Source organism: Phoca vitulina, unplaced genomic scaffold (genome assembly GCF_004348235.1).
Source record: "Phoca vitulina isolate PV1807 unplaced genomic scaffold, GSC_HSeal_1.0 scaffold5, whole genome shotgun sequence".
NCBI lineage: Eukaryota > Metazoa > Chordata > Mammalia > Carnivora > Phocidae > Phoca > Phoca vitulina.
In genome coordinates this window covers 52,711,289-52,735,344 of record NW_022589708.1, presented here as the reverse complement: position 1 = coordinate 52,735,344, position 24,056 = coordinate 52,711,289, and the positions used below count along the sequence as shown (strand labels likewise).

The following is a 24,056-nucleotide window of genomic DNA, read 5'->3' as shown; positions in this document are numbered from 1 at the left end:
CAGTATAACAATAGGGACATTTTGAAAAGAAGAAAAACATCTATGATTTGATTTCCCTACCACAGCAACATTCTCATACATGTGTATCCCCTCTGGGATCTGTCTCATGCATTCACATTTTAAGAAAGTTGCAGATCGAGGGAATTTGTATCATCCAGTATTTGTATCATTTCATTCCCATGGGCCAGATACTCCTCACCCCTCATGCATCACTGACCTGTGCCTGAACTTGGATGGAATTTGCCTTTTGGATCATGGGACACTTGTGTTGGTGATTTTGTAGGAGAGAAGGGGGTGGGAGGTGCTACCTCTCTCCCTGGTGTGTAGCTGATGCTCTGTGGTTATCTTTTTTTTCTCCTGCTGTTATAGATAATGTCTGTCTGAACTTCGGGATTTAGGTAAACTCCTCTAGAGAACCCTCCCCTATTTCATGACTTATTTCCTCATTTAGGCATTTTTGATAAGTCTTACTTATTATTTGTGTTTCCCCTAGAGTTATGTGTAAACTTGTCTTTTTTACCTATTAGGGTCTAAGATGTTTTCCTTCTAAATTTGAACACACTACTTTTTTTTGAAGATTCCAAGTTATGTTTTATTTTTTTAGAGAGGGAGAGACAGAGAGAGAGGCAGAGAATCTCAAGCAGACTCCCCGCCCAGCGCAAAGCCCAATGCAGGGCTCCATCTCACACCCCTGAGATCATGACCTGAGCAGAAATCAGGAGTCACACGCTTAACCGACTGAGCCAGCCAGGCGCTCCGCAAGTTATTTATCTTTTTTTTAAACAAATCTTTTTCCCCCTTTTTAAAAAATATAGTTGACACACAATGTCACAATGTTACATTAGTTTCAGGTGTACAAGATAGTCTATAAAGTTCTGCTCTGCTCACAAGTGTAGCTACCATCTGTCCCCATACAGCACTATTACAGTATCATTGGCTATATTCCCTATACTGTGCCTTTTGTTCTAGTAACTTACTCATTCCATAGCTGGAAGCCTGTGTCTCCTACCCCCCTTCATCCATTTTGCTTATCCCCCATCCCCCTCCCCTCTGGCAACCATCAGTTTGTTCTCTGTCTTTATAGGTCTGATTCTGCTTTTTTTTTGAATAATATACTACTTTATACCTGACCTCTGTGTCCTCAGTGCAGACTTCCCTGCCCAGAGAAGGTTTGAAGACCCCACCTCGAAGTAGCAGCACCTTCACCCTGAGATCATGGCTGAAGCCCCATACCTCCCTCTGCTCCTGCTTTGGCAGGCCGCTCCATTCTACATCTCACTGGCTCCCACCAGAAAGGCAATAAAAACAAATTCCTAAGGATGCTGGTCACTTTAGCAAAGATTTCAGGGTCCCGGGTATGGTTCTGATCTCTCACCCCCTGCCCTTCCTGCCATCACCCATGTGACTGCCCACAGCCCCCTAGCATGCAGGCAGAGCTCCTTGCTAAACACCAGCCCTGCAGGCCTCCCTGAGCAAAGCTCCGTGAAGCTGGGGCGCCTCCCTCTGAGCTCTGAAGCTTTGGGAATGTAACATTTTCTCCATCTGGTTCCATGTTCCTTTTAACTCCTAATCCTTGAGCAAAACCACATTTCCCACCGGAAGGAAGAAGCAAACGCAAATCCTGTCCTGGCCATCGGCAGAGCCAGGCTGCCCTGGTGCAGGTCAGGAGCAGAGAGGGAGAGACGTCACAGGGAGGGGAGGTGTAAGAGGGCACATAGCAGCCTGTTCTAATCCCGGCATAGTCTCGTGAAAATCAAGAGCCAACACAAACACTTCATACTTAAACCCAAATGTGATTTCCTTCATACTTCAATGAAACAAACCCTCAGTGGGTTAGATACATTCAGCAGCACCATTGCGCATGCTTCTATTATGGCATTAATTTGTTCTAGTTTAGTTATGACTTGGTTTTCAGATATTACTTCATTCTTGAACTCTGTGTCCCCCACTAACGGTACTGGGTTGAATAGTTTTGCCTAAAAATTCATGTCCACCCAGAACCTGTGAATGTGACCTTATATGGAAATAAAGTATTTGCAAATGTCATCAACGTAAAATGAGGTCCTACTGTATTAGGGTAGGATCTAAATCCAATAACTGGTGTTTTTATGAAGAGAGGATGATTTGGAGACACACAGGCACATGGGGAAGAAGGTCCATATGACAGTAGAGGCAGAAATTGGAGGAATGCATCTACAAGTCAGGGAACAAGACTGCTGAACCCATCAGAATCCCAAGGAAGGGGGCACCTGGGTGGCTCAGTCAGTTAAGCGTCTGCCTTTGGCCCAGGTCATGATCTCAGGGTCCTGGGATTGAGCCCCACGTCGGGCTCCCTGCTCAGCAAGAAGTCTGCTTCTCCCTCTCCCTCTGCTGCTCCCCCTGCTTGTGCTCTCTTGCTCTCTCTCTCTCTCTCAAATAAATAAATGAAATCTTAAAAAAAAAAAAAAAAAAAAAAAGAATCCCAGGGAAGGATTCTTCCCTAAAACCTTCAGGGAGAGCATGGCCTTACCAACACCTTGATTTCAGATATCTGGCCTCCAGAACTGTGAGAGAACAAACTTCTGTTGTTTAAAGCCACTCAGTTTGTGTAATTGTTACATAATGCAGCCCTAGAAAATTAATTTTAATATCTATCTTAGTGTCTCTTATAATGCATAGCACAGTGCCTTGCTCAATATGGCCATGCGTGGCAGCTATGGAAAAAAAGATAAAATATGTGCTTGACTCTGGGGCTAAGGGTGTAGCAAATGGGATGGGAAGATAATAATAGTGGCCCCGATTTGTTGAACCCCTCCCATGTGCCAATCCTTACAACCTCTCAATGCACATAGGTTGACTCCTTCTTCACAAGGCAGGAAACCAAAATCCAAATGGTGGCCACCTGCCTGAGGTTACCAGGCAGCAGAGCTCAGACTCCAATCCTGGGTCTAGCTGACACCCACGTTTGTAATCTGTCTTCTAAAAGATATGTACATTTCATGAGGAGCTTTCATTCCACCAACATAAGATTTTTTTTTTTTAAGTGGAGCCCAATGTGGGGCTTGAACTCACAACCATGAGGTCAAGACCTGAGCTGAGATCAAGAGTTGGCTGCTTAACCAAGTGAGCCACCCAGGCGCCCCCCACCAACATAAGATTATTAAGATCAGACCTTTGAGAAAATGAAGCTTGTGCAGAATCCATACAGAAGGAAAAAAATGGGTTTTGCCCAAGACAGTGACATACCATGATTTTAGGACCCTCATAAGAGAGCTGAAAATAGGTGGTGCCTGGGTGGCTCAGTCGTTGAGCGTCTGCCTTTGGCTCAGGTCATGATCCCAGGGTCGTGGGATCGAGCCCCGCATTGGGCTCCCTGCTCCACGGGAAGTCTGCTTCTCCCTCTCCCACTCCCCCTGCTTGTGTTCCCTCTCTTGCTGTGTCTCTCTCTGTCAAATAAATAAACAAAATGTTAAAAAAAAAAAAAAAAAAGAGAGAGCTTAAAATATCTATTAGGTTTTTTTTGTTTGTTTCTTTTGTTTTTTAGGAGAAATTACTGTCTCTGAAGCCAGCCCTGATCCCCAGGTTCTTAGTTCTGCGTGCTACTAATGGAGTAAGTAACATCTAGCTCATTCCTTTGCCAAAAGGAAGAGACACCTCCAAATTTTCAAAACAGAAGATTCTACAAGATTTCTCTATAAACATTGAAAGCCAGTAGCAATATAAATAATGTTATAACTGGTCCACATCTGATAATATCAAAGAGATTGTCACTACAAATAGCTGGAGTACTGGTCAAGATGTGGTAACAACAAGCTTCTGAAAAGAAAATAATCAGTCAACAAAGGAGAGGGGAGGTGAGGGTAAATGATTAGGAAATAGAATTTTTCAATTATGAGAGTAGAAGAGTAGAGGTATCATAAAAGTGTTACTAATCAAAAGGATAGATTTCTGTTTTATAGCTAAAATCTAACACTCACTGTGTACAAATTTTTTATTGTAAAAAGCGACACAAGCCTAAATCATAATAATGTGAATCAATAACTAATTAGCATTTATAAATGCAGCTTCTGGGAAACATATTTCAATTTCACAGCGAGGAAGCTAGAGAATCGATTAACAAAGCCAAAGTGAAGCCAGCACATGCTTGGCGTGCCCCGAATGACTCCACGGGCTAAATGTGCAACTGCACGCTGAGTCAGAGGTGTGTCCCCAAAATGTATAAGTGGAACCCCATGCCGCTGTCCCAAACCAAATCAACAAGTAGACACAGAGAGACAGGATGAGACACGAGGTGTTCAGGTTTCCACTGGAGTCATTGGGGAAACAGGTCATCTTCCCTGGGAACTTTTCTAAGATGGCCTGATGGAAACAAATGAAACAAAAGAAAGCAGAAAGAGAGGGAGGAAAGCGACTCCACTGAACAGGAATTGCTGCACATGTCGTGTTTTGGAAAGATGCAAGTGTGCGTGAATCTGGTGTATTTGTAGAAGCTGACTCATGAAGACAGAGGACTTCAAATTTTGCATGCTTTCCTTCCTTCGGATTTGGCATGCGGTGGGAAGAAGATGGAAAGGGGATGTTTACAATGAGCAGACAATTCCATTTGCCAGAGCATCCAGTATGTGTTGGTTTCCTGACATGACCTTGTCAGGACATTCACTTAGTTGTTGCTGAGTGTTGACATGATCTGGTTCCATCTCAATCAGATACAGCAGCCTCCTTCTTCCTCACAGGGCACTGGAGAAATCAAATGGTCCTCTGAGGCAAGGGCCAGGGATGAGGGGGAAAAAGGAAAAGAAAAAAGAAAAACATTAAAACAAGAAGAGTGGAAGTGGGAAAAGGGGTGAGTGAGAAGAAAAAGCAGGAGTAAAAGTAGTGGGTGAATGGAAAAGTTGGGTATTGAATCCTGCATTTTAGATCCTTCTACTCAAATCCTGGAAAGCCTTGAGCATCACTAGAAAAGAAAAAGCCTTTCCCATACCTCCATACTCTTGGTACATCCACTTGTTATAGTTGACTCCTTCAAGGCACAGGCCAGTTCCCACTAACATTTCATTAAGTCATAGATTCATTCCAACAAAGCTCTAAAAATCCCTGACCTACCAGGTTGTTAACATATGCAAATTCACATTACAGTCAGGCTGAATTTTCAAGCTTTTCTATAGAGGTCGCCCTTAGCCCGGCAGACCATCCGCCATGTTAGTTCCCTAGTCTGGCTGGTGCCACCATGTGTAGTCTCACAAGATCCTAGGTTCTTTTCATCCCTAGACTTTGGATTTTAGCTCATCTTTGAGAGATTGCAAGTTAGTTGCCTCTAAGTTAAAAAATAGTAATGGATATTCTACTCTATATCCACTATGGGAGCCTTTCAGCCCACCTCGTATTCAGTCCAGTTTAATTTCTAGAACATCTGTGATTCCCAAGGTTGGGTTCAGTGGCCCTCTCTGATGCCACAGCATGCTCTACATACCCTGGAGCTGACCTACCACACTCTTAGGAGGCTCCTCCCCACTAGAATGGAAACTCTTTAAGGTCAAGAACACCGTAGGATCCCCAGTGCCTGATACAGTGCCTAGCACATAGTTGGTGCGCAGGGAATAATGTGGAACAAATGAATGAATATCATTCACCTATGGAAAGACAGAATCACATTGCAGGAGCCAGGGCAGCTAATAAGGTTCTTTATATAACAAGATTTTGTGTCAACGGAGAGTGGAGAAATTCTGATTGCATATCAAAATTCATTTTTCCTTAAGCCAAGTCTCAGCAATTGGGATATGCAATCATATTTTGTGCCAATCTACCTCAGATTTACTGATAGTTTTAAAACAAGAGGTGTATTTTGGACAATGATTGAGTCCTACAATCATAGCTTTGCTGCTTAAAATGTATAATTTCTTCTTTAACATCTGCTATTTCTTTCCTTCTTCCATTCTTCACAACCATCAAGAAACATTTATCCATGAATGTCTAGTGCCTTAAATTATGGCTTCCTGTGCCTTCCCAAGTTGCTTGTTTTCTGCTGTCTCCCTCACGTGAGTAACCAGGATGGGTTGAGACAGTTCCCCGACAGAAATTTCCATGAGGTGGAGCATCTAGTGCATTGCTGATGCTTCCTCACCATGGTAAGCTATAAAATGTTCAGGGGCTCCTCCAGGTCAGTTGTACCTCAGGGCATTAGGAACTAGTGAACAACACCATTTTTTTTCTTACGACAGATGCATAACACAAACTTTTCTTTTTTGAGTGAAGAAGCCTCTCTTTCCTATCTGGCTCCATTCTTGCATACATATCCCTTGTATATTATTTTTCAAATTCGGAGGTTCATTAATTTAATTGAATCTGTTCCTAATTTTTAATTAAACCTGCATTTCTCCCGGTAACCTTCGGAAAGATGGAAGCCACAACAGCATGTTGGAGAGAATGGGATCACAGAGTAAGACAGACATGAAAGAGAAGCACAATATCACAAGGCAGGTCTTCTTATAAATTTATTTTTGTACCAAAAAAAATTAACATTCAAAGGCAATGTTTTTACTGTACAGTAGAAAATATCATCAACTATATTAAAAATGGGATTTTTTTTTTTTGCTGGTAAGCCACTGATAACTTTTCCATAAAAAAAAAAAACAAAACAAAACACAAAATTTACAATTTGCAACACTTGTAGAAAAAAACACCTGTTCAATAATTATATAAATACTCTTGACAGATTCCAGTAGCCCATTACGTATACTTTTTGGCAATGTCAGCTTTCTAAAGTCAATTAGCTTCTAAATTTGAAAGGCACCTGGTGGCCAACATCCTGCTTATTATTCAAGGCAGCCATTTTAATTTTTTGCACAGACTTGACAAGTCTGAAAAATCTATTAAGTTAAAAAGAGTAAAGAAGTATAATACAGTTGATATTAGCAAACAACATTTTTTTTTTCCCTTAGCTGCAAGTTTTCCCCAGGGGATTTACAAAGTGCACCAGTTAAATATGTCTGTACATTTAAAACATTAAATATGTCAACAGCAAGACATTTTTAAATATTTGAATCAAATACTATGGCACAAATATAATTTACAATACTTTGCACAGAAAACATTACATCTGAAATATAACTTTAGATATTATATAAAAATACATATATTTTCTCTCCTCATTAGAAAAAGTATTTATTTGCAGGTTCCAGCATGATGTAACAATTCAAAGGAACTTAACCCTTCTGATGATCATCCACTGTCAATTAGATGACACCCTCCCCACGTGAGCTGCAAAGTGGTACATAACTACAGGCTAGATCCAGAGAATTAACCCCTCCCATAGCCCAAATGCAGTTTCATATAAAGGCAATCATAATTGCTCTAATCTGGTATAATTTTAGGAATCCATTACAAAATTTAAAAGCCGTTATGTAAGAAAGCCTTCAGACTGTAACACACTTTACTCCAACATCTCCCATTGGCTATAAATACACATGCTCACTACAGAGTCAAAAGCATGGAAAGAGTCTTCTTGTACCATTGTGGGTCATGCCCCTTAGTAGTCTCACATCTATATACATCTTTCTTGGCTTGTTTAACATTTTTTTCCCATACATCCTAGGAAGTACAGAATAATGCTCCACAAAATGGGACTCAATCTATATCTAGAACTTTAAAAGCCCCAAAGTATGTTGCATCTTGATCTGGATCCAGTAGTGACGGGTTGGATACCTCGATGCTTATTTCCTCACCAGATCGTAGCTTAAAAAATCCCCCAACGTTTATGGAATAAAAATGGAATTCGGAATTCCCTGACCAGTATTTGGTGCTACCTCCTTTCATCAGGGTATGAGAACTCGGGATTTTGATGCTGGTTTTAGTAACATACACCATCAGCTGAAGATACTCTGTGGCGAGGTCTCCCGAAGTTTCATGATGCCGAAAGCAAATGTTGGCATACAGGAAATAAAAGCCATCTTGGTTAACTATTAGTTTTCCATTGCTGAAAGTCATGTTGGAGATCTTGGCCCAACCTCGGTCATGGTACCAGGAGGACAGACTCACTTTGTGGGAACCTGAGGACAGGAAAGGCACATGATTTAAAATCCACCCCTTCAATGAGAAGGACATCCTCACAATTCCATGAGGTTGGAGAAAAACATAACAGTTATTGTTCCAAAGGGAGAATACTTCCTCAGAATTTATTTTCTAAAAGGGCAGAAATGCATTAAGATGTGCTTAGTACTCTCTGCGAGGTACCTGAGAGAGTACAAAGACAAAAACTCAGTTTTCCTTCCCTCAGGAGCATACAGTACATGACTGTTAGGTATGGTATGTGTTCAGTTAAGAAGCAAGAAATGAACCCTGAGAGCCAAGGTGCAGATAATTGCTATGGGAATTCAAAGGAAAGAGAGTTTAATTCTTCCCAGAAGAATCAAGAATGACTTTGTTGAATTCTTACTGAACCTGAGAACTTAAAATAGGTACAAGATTCAGTCAACAGAATCAGAAAGATCACTTAAGGTTGAAGACAGAATAAGCCAAAGGCAGTTGATACAGAAAAGCAAGAGACAAGTATAAGAAGAGAACTTCCAGACTGCTTGATTCCAATGGTTCCGATCCCTTCCAAGGACAGTTTATTTCCTGAACTCCAAAGGAGGGCGCTAGAGTGAGCCTGAGAAGCCATTTCAGGCACTGCATCCTCTTTGCACACTTCTTTCTTTTTCATTGGAGGTCCTACCTCAGGTCATACCAGATTAAAGCATCCAGAGCGTAAATATCACCCCAAATGTAAATATCATTCCAAATATAAATATCATCCCAGGGTCCCAAGTGAATCAAGATGAGACTGCAAGATTATTCATCAGAGCCCCACAAACACTAGTAAAGTAATTCCTCCAGGCTGGTAAACAGCCACCTAATCCATTGACAGAGCAAACAAAATTCAAGATGTTTCCCATCTAAAGTTATCACATGTTTCTCTCTTCTTGCCCTTCTCCTGTATTCAGTCCTTCTCTCAATTAATAACTTGTCTTAGAGTTTATCTCCTATGATGACTCTTAATAGAGAGAAGCAGAATGACTAAGGTAAAGTCTACTCTCTCAGTGGGATGGATCAGTTAGTATTAGACCAAGGGCTCATAGGTATAGCCTGGAGAGGTGAGAAAGGAATAGGAAACAGGGAGGGGAGAAAAGACAGAAACCTTGACCACATGCCACTTCCACCGTTAGCTAGTGAATTGGAAGGAGTGTCCATGTTCCCTACTAAACATATCTCTATTTTTATTCATCCATTCATCCATTCATCAATTCATTTAGTTGATCAATCATTCAATAAATAACTGTGCGGGGGTTTCTTTGGAGATTCACTCTGCCCATAATTAAGAATGTTATGAAGCAGTATCCTCTCGAGGCACTTAGCATTAATAGTGAAGAAAATAAGAAGTAGGCATATAAAATGGAAAACATAATATTTTCATTGCTGCATGTCACACAGCACTTGGTTGAAGTTCAGTTAAGCAACTGCCAAGTGAATGCTGCAGAAGTGAATGGCGATCAGGAGCACTCAGCCCAATGAGGGGGACACAGGAGCCAGGGGACAGGGAGGACTTCAATCAAATGTGGATGGGCTGAGAAAGGGGAGAGCATAGTGTCAGCGAGGGAAACTGTTGGAGCAAATAATGGAATGCACACAGCATGCAGAGGAGAAAGGGAGTGTGAATGAATGTGAAGACTCAAGAATAGAGAAGAGCGGGAGACAGGGAGAGAAAAATACACTGCTATCAAGTTGAGGGACCTCACATGGCAATCCTAGGTTTCCATGACTAACAAGGCACGCTGATGACCTTTTACCCCAGCCCCTCATCCCCTGTGGTGCCGTTAAGCGCTAGGGAAGAGGCGTCTCCAAATATTTAGCCTGAGCCACCCCCTTAAGAAAGCCATGTAGTCTGGCCTCACAAAATACTTCTCGATGCATTTTATTCAGGAAGCGAACAGTCAATATAAGGCAGATTTTGATTTTTTTCTTATGTGTAAATCAATATAAAACAGAGGCCAAAAATGAACATGGTAATTAAAGCCATCTTCCTCTGAAGAACGCAGTACTGGCCAAAACTGGGAGATAAATGGACTCAAGGAGTTGTTGGCTCAGCCAGAGACGCAAATGCTATTTTCTTAAACAGAAGCATACACTACTTCATTTCACTCAGTCACAAACTCAATAACCGTCGGAAAATAACTAGGAGTTTTGCCTTGTTTTTTGGCAACAATTTGCTGCTAGGTGCCTGAAGAGAGAGCTTTATAACTAAAACACACTTGCTATTGCCAAACAGACTTTGGCACACGGTGTAATGTAATATTTATCATATGTCATTTAAAATGAACTGAAAAGATAAACGCAGAGTACATTCATAGTACAAACAGCTGATATATCAGTATTAATTTGATTGCATTTGCTAATATGCAAAATAGTTTTCACTCAGAAAATTAGTGTAGCTTCAATATAAGGCACACATACACATGTGTGGAGAGAAAATTTGTTTATGAAGCAGACATCTGGGGCAGGATAGATGGTTTAGGAGAACGTGCGACCAAAGCGCTGGTTTCTCAGTTCCCATGTCTGCAGTCGGAAATATCTCTCTGGGAACCCATGCTATGAGAGTGGCTGCAAAATCATTACTAAAACTTGGGTTGTTGTTGTGGTTTTTTGTTTTTTTTTTTAACTCCAAGAAAAACTAGCCTTCAATCATTTTTAGAACAAAGTGGAATATGTATAATCATTTAATAAAACTCAAATAGTAGTAACAAGTTGCGTTTACGGAGTGCTTACTAGATGCCAGCTTCCATGTCAGCATGCTCTGACATTGCCTCGTTGAGTCTCCATGGCCACCCCATGAGGTAAATACGATCTCCATCCCCGTAAAGAAACTGACACACTAATGATTCCAATAATTTGCCTGAGGTCACACAGCCAGTACGTAGTACAGTGGGGCTTCATACCCAGGCAGTCAGAATATGAGCCCCTGCTATTAAAACTACATTAATCTACTTCTTATGGGAAAATAAGAACATAAGAGCCCCGAATTGTTTTCCCCTCTGACAAAGCCAACTGGCCACAGGGTACTAATATGATGGCCTATAGTGTAAAAACCATGGACTTGGAAATCAACCGGAGTGGAACTCAACTTCTAATCCTACCACCCCTATGACCTTGAGCAGATAAACTATGTGGACCTCAGTTTCCTTGTCTGCAAATCTGAATGATAATCACTTACCTTGCAAGGTTGTGGTAAGGAGTGGAGATAATGAATACAGTGAAATGCCTGGTACATTGTATGTTGAACAAATGGCATGATAATAATAATAATGTCAATTGACACTCTATTGTAATGTTCTTTTAACCTTTGGATGTTCACCTATCCCAAGGTAGAGTCCCAGTGGGGATTACATGGTGAAATAGCTGGGGCCCTGGTTAGATGTAGGCACAGAGCTCTGGGTTTCCTCATTTCTAAAACATAATCAGCTCTCCAGGGCATTGAGCTAAATTCTGATCCAGAGAAAGTGATAAGCCCTTGGAGAAGGAGGAGTATGTCTTCTATTCTAGAGGGCTACCACCTCTTAAACATTACTCTGTTAAGGCCCTACCTGGAACTCTGCAAGAGATAAATCCATGCACTTTATAGGTTGGCAATGGGGATGTACCAACTTTGGTTTGGGGAAATACAGATGAACAGAACAAGGGATTGTCCTTCCCAGTTCTGCAACCTCAACTGGCAGTCATTAAAAATAAGCACCCATTTTGATGATCTGAAAATGAAGAGTGATGACGTCCATTCTGGCAGAGTTGAGAATAACTGTTTCCACAATATAGATTATCAACTGAATACCAAATGATCTTTCTTCTGGTCTAGAAGTTAAGGGCTCTCAAAATTTTAGTAACCGGCTAATAATAGTTTGGAGTATTCAAATGGACTGATAAAGGACTCTTGAAATCTTTTTCAGGCTGGATGCAAATGGAACTTACCTGATGGGATGTCAGTGGCATTAATAGTGAGATGAGCAAAAGGCTGAGTATGAGGCTTGCCCCTCCTGGCCAGGTCTAACCATGAACCTTCCATCATAGCTGGAGATGAGAGAAACAATGTTAGCCCCAAGAGTACTGACCCTATATGATTTCAAATATTTATGCAGATCCATGCTTACCTTTTTCTGCTCTGATGTGTTGTGATCTAACAATATGTTGCAATTCCTGAAATAAAAAGACAAAAATCTTATTTATATATTCACTCTTCCAGTCAAGCCATAAGAATTTAGGATTGTTGGACGTATGATAAATTAATCTTCTTTCCTTCAAAATATGCCAGACGTACATAAGCGTGAAATTCTTTGGTGTTCTAGGTAGATATCAAGAGAAGTTCAACCTGGGGTGCCTGGGTGTCCAACTCTTGGTCTTGGCTCAAGTCATGGTCTCAGGGTTGTGAGAAGCCCTGCATCAGGCTCTGTGCTCAGTGGGGAGCCTGACTGAGATTCTCTCCCTCTGCCCCTCCCCCCACTTGCATGCTCACTTTCTCCAAAATAAAAAAATCTTAAAAAAAAAAAAAAAAGAGAAGCTCATCCCAAAGAATTATGTTGATATGCTTAAAAAGTAGATCACACACATACTATCTAACAAAATACTTTGGACAATAAGAGGAAATAAAAGACAATGTAAATTATAAAACCTGGAATAATTAAGCATAATTAAGAATTTGTAGCAGATACACAAATGAAGATGAAGTTAACTAGGAAAATAAAAATTACCACAAAATATATGACCCTCTTAAATCTTTAAGGAGGCTCTTTTTATGTCTATTTTTTAGTGAATTCCTGTTACCACACTGAAGTTCAGCTCACAGGAAAGTGAATAATGCTTAGCTCCCAATGGTTAATTTTTTATTTAAAAAAAATCACAGTGCATTTAAAGTACTATATGGAAGTCTAAGAGCTTTTAGAGTATCAATAATTAAGTTAAAATACAGCCACAAATAGAGGTTTAGAAACTCAAACCAGAATGGGGCACCTGGGTGGCTCAGTCGGTTAAGCATCTGCCTTTGGCTCAGGTCATGATCCCAGGATCCTGAGATCAAGCCCCACACTGGGCACCCTGCCCAGCGGGAAGTCTGCTCCTCCCTCTCCCTCTGCCCCTCCCCACCCCCCGCTCCTGCTCTCTCTCTCAAATAAATAAATAAAAGCTTAAAAAAAAGAAACTCAAACCAGAAAAAGAAAGAACACAAGTATGTAAAGAGCACAGGTAATTGCATATCTCGACTTGAGCCCTGAAATGAAAGATCCAATAGGTAAGTAACTGCATGCCCATCTGAATCAAGACTTTAGCTACCATTAAATATTAAGATAGAGTGGGTGAAATGTCAGGTTTAACTTCAGTTCAAATCCCTTATCAGCCACCTACCTGTACTAACCATATTAATAGCACCTCTATCATAAGGTGGGGATTAAGATTAAATGAGGTAATGCATGTAGGCACTTAGCAGAGTGTCTGGTAATTCAAATACCTAGATACTAGAAACACTCTTGGAGAGATTCCTAATTTCTCTATTATTGGGATGACCATCCATGCTAACCGTTTCCCACCCACCCCCAGCTCCATCCCGTGATATTTAAAAAATTAGCCACATAACCTAAGTTCTTTGAGTGTCTGGAGATAAGGGCTTTGAGATGGATGATAGATAGATAGATAGATGATAGATGATAGATAATGGATAGATAGATAAAGAGATGATAGATAGATAATAGATAAATAGATAGATGATAGAAAATGGATAGAGAGATAGATAATAGATGGATAGAGAGATGATAGATAGATAATAGATAGATGATAGATAATGGATAGAGAGATAGATAATAGATGGATAGATAGATGATAGATAGATAATGGATAGATAGATAATAGATGGATAGATAGATAATGGATAGATGATAGATGGATAGGTAGATGATAGATAGATAGATAGATAGATAGATAGATAGATAGATAGATGATAGATGATAGATATATAATAGATGGATAGGTAGATGATGGATAGATAGATAGATAGATAGATAGATAGATAGATAGATAGAGATAGATAGAGGCAAACACAACTTCAACTGTTAACAGTTGGAAGGATTCTAGAGACGATAACATTGATTTTTCTCTCTGTCTTCAGGACTCTCAAGAGAGATAAGAATCTATTCTATTTTTAAAAACCCTTGGAGGAGATAGCACAACTGTTTTCTGTTACCTAAAGAAGTCACAGTGTGACTGACTTTTACAAAGAAACCTTGGGCGCTCATCCAGGGCTAACTTCTGCCCTTGCCTTGACCCAGGGCACTGCCCTGCAGAACTCTGGAGCACTGTTTGTAGGAAATTCTAGGCAAATTGTGGCAAGTGGCGCAAGGCAATGGCCCTTCCCAGGCCTTATCCTTCCCTCTCCATCCAAGATTTATTTTTCTCCCTTGCTGACCTCTAATATCCCAACTCTCTTCTTATAACTTCTGGATTCCCAATGGTACTCTGATTTCTGGAATTTCCTGGTTTAGTCTCCCCTGTATTTATAACAGAGATTTATAGAGGCACAGTGTGTCTTTATACATTGTGTGTATCTTTACACATTTGTATATATAGTATATCTTTTACATGTGTATATCTTTACAGTGTTATATATGTGTGTATATATATATATATATATATACACACACATATACAATGTATCTTTATTCATTATATATACATTTATAATAGAGATATACATTGTATATATATTTATACATTTACAATATAATATCTTTATACATAGTGAATATCTTTATACACTTATATGTACAATGTTTCTTTACCTGATTACTATCTCTTAAAAGATTGGAGCAGGATCCTTGATGACAGAGTAATTCGGGAATTTAAAGCTACCCTTCATTTTCCCTCGAGCCCTGATTTGCCTCATCCTCAGAGGGGAGAGGGAAGAGGGGGAATGAAGCAAAGCTAAGTATGGCATATGTCTACAAATGTCTGCTTCGTGCTTTTCTATGGAGAAAAACACACCTTTTATTGAGAAAAACAAGGGAAGAGCTTATGTGCTAGCTCAGCAGTTCTCAGACTTGAGCATGCATCACAGTCTCCCAGAGGGCGCACTGAAACAGAGTTTCTGACTTAGTAGGTCTTGGGTAGGGCCTGAGAATTTGCATTTCTAGCAGGTGAGCTAGTACTGCTGGCCTAGGGCCTCAATTCGAGAACAGCAATCCCCCTGAAATCCCAAAAGATTTCAGAGATGGGCCAATCTGACATTTGTTTGAAGGTTGAGACTCGGGCAAAAGAAGCAGCAGACTAAAGTCACTGATGAAATGGGCAGGGAAAGTTTGTTCTTTCCCACCTGGGAATAAAATTCTCCTGGGGCTTCTAGGTCAGAGCTGTCACGGAAACTTTTCATTACAAGAAAATTCAATAACCAGCACCATTCAGAAGCACTTTCAATGACTGCTAAAAAACAAAACAAAACAAAACAAAAAAACCGCCAAACAACAACAACAACAACAACAAACAAAGAAACCCTAATGTGTCCTGACCCAGGATGAATTAGAACTCTAGCTAGAGACCCCTCACGTAATGCTGCTTTCATGTTATACCTGTTCTTAGGTACCCAAAATTGCAATTCTTCTCAGAAATCCTATAGAGAAGTTTCCATGTGAAGAGGCAGTGCATGATGTCTCTACGACCTGAGGCCACAAAAAATGTATTCTTATTATCTCTTCTTGTATCCCTACCTCACCCCCAATTTTTTGAACTCTAGTTGATGTGCATAGATGCCAACCATAAACAGAACATTCTTCTAAGACTACATCTTGGGTGCCCAGGCCCCAACTCCACCCAAACTAATGCAATTAGTCTGATATTAATTTGGTTTTTTTTTTTAAAGGAATCTCTCCAGGTGATTCTAACATAAGGCAGGCATTGACAAACGTTATTACTGATTGAGTGCTCCCATGAATGGCTATTTGGTGGTCTGTATTTGGCCATAGATTTATTATATTCTCATAACTTACATATATTCCACATATTCATGCTGAAAATTAAATAATCCCTTACATGTGTAGCTAACAGAGTATTTTCCCTTGGACTATCGTATTTGATTCTTATTAGAATCAGAGGCTGGGTAACTATCACTAACCTCATTTTTTGGACTGGTAAATGGAGGCTGAGAGAATAAGGACTCTCCTAATTAAAGCTGGGACTTGAACTTCTGTCTCTGACTCTCCCTTTATAAGAGGTGGCCATCAAATACATGCCTGAAAGCTGGCAGAAAAGTTTCAATGGTCCTTCATGGGGTTCAGAATATGCTACTCCAAAATATAAGGCCTCAGCATATTGAATAATTTAAGCTGAAGGAATTTGAGAAGTGGCAGGTGCAGGAAGGACCCTCGTCCTTCTCCTCTGAAGCGGTCATAAGACCCTCATGTGAGAGTTGCTCTCCTCCTAACTGGCAGAAAAGAGCATCCTTATCTCTAAGATGTAAGGATGCTAAGAAGAACCTGAAGCAACAGGCCCTTTTGTCCTGTCACATTTTCCCACACCTTTCCACTCTCCATCAAACCTAGTATAAAAACCAGTCAGGGGGCGCCTGGGTGGCTCAGTCGTTAAGCGTCTACCTTCGGCTCAGGTCATGATCCCAGGGTCCTGGGATCGAGCCCTGCATCGGGCTCCCTGCTCAGCGGGAAGCCTGCTTCTCCCTCTCCCTCTCCCTCTCCCCCTGCTTATGTTCCCTCTCTCGCTGTGTCTCTCTCTGTCATAAATAAATAAAATCTTTAAAAAAAAAAAAAAAACAAAACAAAAAAAAAAAAAACCAGTCAGGCTAACCATTTCTTCAGGTCTTCATTTCTTTAGGAAACATACATTCAATACATGCATATGTTTTTCTTTCATTAATCTTGCTTTTATCAGTCTAATTTACAAAGCCCCAACCGGAGAACCTAAGTGGGGAGAGGGGAAAAGATCTTTTTTCCCTGGGGCCAGGGTAGTTCAGTAAGTTAAGCGTCTGCCTTCGGCTCAGATCATGATCCCAGAGTCCTGGGACTGAGCCCCACATCAGGCTCCCTGCTCAGTGGGGAGTCTGCTTCTCCCTCTGCCCCTCTCCCCTGCTCATGATCTCTCTCATGCTCTCTCTCTCTCAAATAAAGAAATAAAATCTTAAAAAAAAAAAAAAGATCTTTTTTTTTTCTTCCTCTATGCCTGTCAAGAAATCCTTAGGGGTTTTTTTCCTCCCTGAAGTAGAAAGTCTGAAAGGAGGCTTATCTTCACTGGGGATCTGACTGCTGAGTCCCTGCAGGTTGCTTGGAAAATCTGACAAAAAAAGAGTTTGACATCAGGAAATACGGTCTCCGAATTTCCAGGGTCTTCAGCAAACAGGCTCAGAACTGGCTGAGTCATGTTCAGGGCTTGGCTGGTGAAGTGCCCGAACCAGGGCCTGCAGACCCTGGGCATGAGGGGCATCACATCTCCAAATGTGACTCTGCCGAGTCCACTCCATTTGCAGGAGCAAATCTGTTTTGTCATTTTTCTCAAACAACAGATACTTGGCTATGTATATGCTAAGCATGGATCTTTCTTGAATGCCCCCCTAATATTTTTAATTTTCAAGATTATAGGAAACCCTTCTAAATGAGTACTGAAACTTCACCCCAACTGACAATTCCATTTATTTTCTAAGCAGCGCATTTACATTTATTTTCATCCACTCTAGTCCTCTACCTCTGTCACACTAATTAGAGTGTCTTAAAATGTACAGTTCTTTATTCTCAGATCTTATCATTCAGACATTGCTTCTGGTTTCTTTGAATTCAAAAAGTTCTGATCATCTAATTTGGGGAAACACTACAAAGAATATCCCAGCTCCTTTCCTATGAACAAATTATTCAGATGAAAGAGATCTTTTTTAGAATATTATGTGTGTTTATCTTATTTTAAATCCAGCTGTAAGTTAAAAAAAAAAAAAAAAAAGTTGAGTCTCTGGATAAACATCCTGTGCATATGTGGTCTACACGATCATAAAGAAGGATAGGTAGCTTTGACACACCTCCCAGCAAACAGCCTTTAGCAGGAGCCAGAAACATTTTCCAAGGTGAAAAATCTGGGCAGAAAGTCCTCCCTGCAATTTTCTCTAAGGTCTTCACTAAGAGCCACAAAAGAGAACCTGATGTCTGCTCCTCAGGAAGACCAGCGATCTGCCTTCTCAGAATACAGTATGCTTAGCATCTGTTACTTGCAGGGGACAAAAAGAATTGCCCCCTGGTTTCTACAAACTACCCATGACAACTAGGATCATTACCTATAAGTGACTAAGAAAACTCACATGAATGAATGAATTGATTTTATGGTCACACTGTAACAAGTAGGCTTTTCAGCAGAATTATGCATTTTTAGATAAGCGTAATTTGGGCCTCGATTATGATAGCTTCATTTAACCCTTCAAAACAAACAGAAAAAGCGAACTACTGGTAGGCAGCCAAAGAAATTGCTGCCAATTCAAGAAAAAAAGAAACCCTCTGACATACTGCCACCTAGTGAACGCTGTCCAACACTGACAAGCCCGGGACGCCACAGCCAGGCTTTGCAGACCTGATCGTGCAATCGCCCCCACTCCAAAGTCTCAAAACAATACCGCTGAGGAAATTTCACAACATTTTTTAATCTTCTCATTGTGGTATTTTCCTTTTGAGACTGCACTAATGTTTCATCTTTGCTGTCAGAGTACATCTGAACAGTCAAGAAAACAACCGATACAATTTTTTTTTTTAATTTCGACTTTTATTTCACTCATAGAAGAATGTTGTGATTTCACAATTCCTCCACCAGGAAAGAAAGCACACAAAAGATCGATTTTGTGATTGTGTAACTGTGGTCTCTAGGATTGCTTCTTTTCGACTTCTCCCGAACTCAACATCCAAGAAGAACAATACCCAGAGTGTGGTAGGGTAAATTTGAAGAGTGCAGACCGGGTCTTCAGTCTGTGGGCGCAGGCTCTTTCAAACATCTTCTAAAATATTTTAGGGTCTTTCGCCAAACATAGGGAGGTGGGAGACCTCTCAGAACTGGCTCAATCTTGATTAATCAAAGCCACTTAGGAGAGATTGTACTCTATAAGAATAAATACAAACACCTAGGAGTATTTTCAGCTCCTTTGTGGAGTTATGAAAATTTTGCTCCAGGTAATTTCAACATTTACAGCAAATGTTAAGCTTTTGCAAACTCAGTTGGACCACTGCCCCAAACAAGACTTTGATAGCATTCCATGCTATTCCATGCTATTCCATGATAGCATGTTATTAAAATGTCTTATTTGCTCGATGGCAGTGTTTTATTATCTTACGAAATGACAGAAGTTGATTGAAGCTCCCACGGAGGACATTCTTAGCTGTAAAAATTCCCCGAAAAGGTCAAGTTACTGGAGGTTGAGCTTCTGAGACTGAAAATGCCACCTGTGCATTGGGACGTGAATTGTGTGATCCATGCGGTGCCTGTCAGGCAGAGCATAGAAGAAGGAATTTGTACAGCCAGATGCTTTGGAAACCACTGGCACCAGCTCATAGCTGGGGTCTCAGGTGGCTGCCTCCCTCTGCAGCACCCACAGCAGCTGCAGGGACATCTGGCTGGTTGAAGGAGGATTTAACACCCCGTTTGCCAGATATAATACAGGGTTCACACACTTGTTAACATATGTAATGCATTCATTTTAACATCTTAATGATACCCTTCACGTAATTCTTCTCCAACCAAGTTACAAGAATAGGGTATTCATCAGCCGAGTTAGCACATGAATGCCACACATGGGTTGTTTCTGAAAATGAATAGCCAGTTTCCCATTCCTGCAGAGAAGTCCTGGAGACTTCCACCACATAAACAGCTCAAAGAGCCATCCCCTCCTCTCTCCGCCAAGTACAACTGCCTTCCTTCAAGCTCTCATCATTTCTCGTTAGGATTATGATAATCGCCTCCTACCTCCTCTCCCAGTCTCTTGCTGTCCTCAAACTGACCCATTGCTGCTGGAGCATCCGAAAATACACAGAGGAGCTTGGTCCTTCTCTGAAAATCCTCCAGGAGTCACCCACAGGCTTCAGGAGGAAGTCCACATTCCTCACCTGGGCTTAGAAGGCCCTGCGAGATGTCCTGGTTACTGCTTCAGGCTCCCTTGCTATTCCCCGCCCTGAGCCCCCAAACCCACCACTGAGGCCACTGTGGGACACCACAGGTCTACCAGCCACACAAGCTACTTATAGTCAGTATCTTGCCCTCCGGTTCATACCGACATGGTCTCCAAGTGCTCTCTCAGAGAGACGTCTTACTGTCTTATCAGTAGCTCGTCTTTATTTGGAAAGATTTTATTTGCCTGGTATTCTTGCCTTACAAGGCACAGAAAGCATGCCCAGCCCCAGAGAGAATACCCAGGTGTCGTGCAACAACTAAAGAGACAGCATTAATATAGATGTCTCAGCCTCTTGCTTTCCTCCCTCCCCTAAAGCTCACACTGACCTTCTAATCCACAGGACATGGGGGAACACTTTATAGGCACCTGGATGAAGGGGGGGCCCCATAGTTCCTAATGAACTGTCTGTGGTAACAGTTCAAAATAACCTCAAAGCAAAGAACTTTAAGAGCAGGATCCATTGAGCGTGCTGTCACTTAAATACATGTTATGAAGGGTATAGCAGAGTTTGTGCTTCTCAGGCCACGTGCCCTGAATTGTAGTCTTCCAGGGCACCAGGACAAGAGAGGAGCACTAGCGAGGGGGAAGGGCAGCTCCTGACCATCCCCATGGTGGGAGGGGCGCAAGGGGAGGAGGACTGGGTCCAGTGGGTCCAGTGGCCCAGCTAGCAGCAGGAAGGGGAGCCGGCGGATGGGGCACTGGGCCCACTAAACCCGAAAGGAAGAGCCATCTCTGACTCATTTGCAACTCTACATTTTGATCCCTAAAATTCTTTATTTCTTAATATAAGTTACTGATTTACAGAATTCACCCAGAGCAAAGTTTTCTCAACACAGATTCTATCCACAGCCCACACCCCAGCACCCTACCTCTTAACCTCCTAATTTGTTTGTCTCCTAACTAAATCAGCCACCACCACCCCATGACCACTTCTGGAAATTTCTCAGTGAAGAACTTTACCAAGATGTGCGTTGGTCTCCTCCTCCCACCCAAGCATAGTCACCGGGGGCTCATTTCTCCCAAAAGAAGTCTGCTGATTGGAAAAGATACGTCTTTGCAAACAGAAAATGTACTCTCGCCACCAAAAGGCTGAGGAAGAGCGTGCCCTTGTTTTCCTAGAACAGAGTGATGCTTTCCTGGCAGTGTGCTGACTATGCTGGGAAGAGAAGATTAGTTTTTATTGTTTAACCTTCATGGTTTAAATGAGGAACCTTCTGCCACAGTTAAGGGTGCCCTAGAGTTTTCCTAAAGTAGCCTTATGACAGCAATATTAGTCTTCATAAAGAGCCCAATCTCAAAATGTCTTGCACTATAGTCCTCGGTTAAGAAGTTTAATCTAAGGGCCTGGAGGAGTGACTGCAGTGCGGCATCTTGGGCCAGGCGTGCTATCTATCCTGTCTCTGCTGTCTTCTGCCACTTGAAATACTGATGCCCCCTTGCACTGACAGAGCTTTGACATCCACAGAACCCTGTGGCCTCCAAAGGAGGCTTACCCTCACAGACCCTCACCAAAGTATCGGACTACTAGGAATATGATGCCAAGGGGAACAGAGGTACCAGACCAGCCACTGAGGACAAATGAGGCCAGGAAGGAAGGGGCAGGGTGGCTAATCAGGGTCCTCCAGCCTCAAGGTCCTTTAATGTGTTCATGCCCCAAAGGCAGAAACGGCCCCCTCCAAGAAACAGGACAAGCATCACACTTGGGAGTGACCTCCAGCCCTTTGTGAATCTTTCTGAGCATACATAATGTGGCTAGCTGCTGGCAAGAGCAAACCAACAGCCATCTGATGACACCAAGAGCAGGGATGAGCAGAGCTCACTCACTCATTAAGCCAGTTCTTCAAACTTCCACTGAGCACCTGCTGTGTGCCTGTCACTGGAGAGAGAAACTAAGCATCACACAGTCCCTGTCCTGGAAGGCTCACACTTGAGTGAGTCAGCCCCACACCAAGCTCCTACAATGGATGCCCTGAATGACAGGAGTGAACAAAGAAGCTCTGGGCACACACACAGGAACAGCTTCTAACCCAACGGTGGGCAGGCAGGCATCAGTGGGGGCCTCCTTCGAGAAGTAATGCCTGAGCTGAATTTTGAAAGACAGAGAACCGACTACACAGGAAAGGCCTGGAATAACATATAAAGGACCACACAGAAACGCCCATCTTTCATTCACCCATCCATCCATTCCACAAAGTTTAATGAAGGCTGCTGGGGCAGGGGAAGGGGGGGGCAGGCATCCTATGGTGTGTTGAAGGTGCTGTGTTTCTGGGAGAGATAGCATCTTTGCCCTCACTGTGCTTTGGATCACAGCAGGGAAGCAGAAGGGGAAGGGCACAGCCAGGTTAAGGAACTTCTAGCATTTTACTGTGGTAGGGCCCCACTGAGCACAAGCTTGGTGGGTGATGGAATGGCACACAAGGTAATGAGCCTGGAGAGGCAGGGGTTGGAATGAGGGTTTCCAGAGCACAAAAGATTCTGTGTTATATGTTCAGCAGCTCAGACTTTATCCTGTTGGTTACGGGGGTCCACTGAAAGATTATTTAAGCAGGAAAGTAAGGGACATGTTCAGATTTGCATTTTAGAAGTCACTCAGCTGTGGAGAGGATGGACTAGAGGCAGTGGGACTATAGATGGGGTGGCCACCTGCAGTGATCCAGGCAAGAAACGATGTTGGTGACACCTGCATTAAGGTGACAACAGTAGGAACTAGGTAGAGAGAAGTAGTTGAAGGTTTTGTGAAGAGGTAGAACTCACAGGATGGGGGCCAAGTAAAGAGTTAGTGATGGAGAGTGTGAGACGATCTTCTGGCTTCTGGCTGGGGGGATGGAGACGATAATATGGTCCTTCACCATGAAAGGGTTCAAGAAGATAGGAAGCAGGCATAGGCACTGGGAGGAAGAGGTTCTGAGCTCACCAAAACTTTCTGATGAATATGAGCCACCTGATTTATAGTTATCATTATCATATTTACCACCACCACCACCAACACCACCTAGTGTTCTCGAAGGGCAAAGATTGGAGGCTAGGGCAGCACCCAGTGATGAGAAAGTGATGTGAGAACAGAACCCTCTCAGACCCTGAATCTCAAAAGGTTCAAGCAAACATCTGTCTCATCATCTTAGCTGCAGACCGCTCTCTGCAACTTTCAAAACCCACATTTCCATACCATAGGCTGGCTCCTTCTCTTCACATCCACCACTTAAATTCACCAAAGGCTTCCCTGACTCTGCTGGCTCTCACATCTTCTTAGGATGCTTAGTACACCTTCTTGGTCCCAGGTGCTATCTCTGTTCCCACCCTGAAGCCTTCCTTTAAAGACAGGCCAGTCTTTCTCGGAGAGGATTTCTGAAATCACAAAGTCTGCTACTGAATTACCAAATCTTTGTGACCAATCTGGTTTATTTATTTATTTTTTAAGTAAGGTCCCCAAGGGATTCTTAAGCAGGCTTGGGAAACACCGTTCTAGGGAACATCACTCTCCAGTTCCACAGGCTCTATTTCCCCTAAGATGAGCCACTCTGTGGGGAGCAATACAATCTATCCTTTGCCACCTTCCCTTCTAACCAAGGACCCCGAGTTTTATTCACTCCTAAAATTGTAGGTCAAGATCCCAAGCCACATAGTTAGATGCTCTCTTCCAGGTATGTCTTTCCTTATCTCTTGTTTCTTTAAGAATGTTGTTCCAAAATATCTTTTCTTCCACCCTGGGATACTTCTAGCACACAGATAAGCCCACCTCTGATGATGCCACTCACTGTTATTTCCCTCTTGCAAACCCTCCTACCTTTTGCCCTGGGTCTCCCTGAGACTGAGCACATCACAGCCAGTGGCCTATTGTTGGGTCAAGGGCAGTAGCTGGCCTTGGTTTTGTAGGAAAATT

The 24,056-nt window shown here is 42.1% G+C and overlaps 1 protein-coding gene across 1 annotated transcript in view; it reads right to left on the bottom strand.

Annotated features, from left to right (window-relative positions):
- Window positions 1-6,463: 6,463 nt before the first annotated feature.
- The window catches only part of TNFSF11 (TNF superfamily member 11), a 31,075-nt gene continuing 13,482 nt past the window's right edge, over window positions 6,464-24,056 (bottom strand). Inside the window, exons 3-5 of the mRNA XM_032402485.1 lie at window positions 12,150-12,195; window positions 11,971-12,069; window positions 6,464-8,024 (exon numbers count right to left, since the gene is read on the bottom strand). Of these exons, the coding sequence (XP_032258376.1) occupies window positions 7,603-8,024; window positions 11,971-12,069; window positions 12,150-12,195 (567 nt within the window). The 3' untranslated portion in view covers window positions 6,464-7,602. The remainder of the gene's footprint in view (window positions 8,025-11,970; window positions 12,070-12,149; window positions 12,196-24,056) is intronic.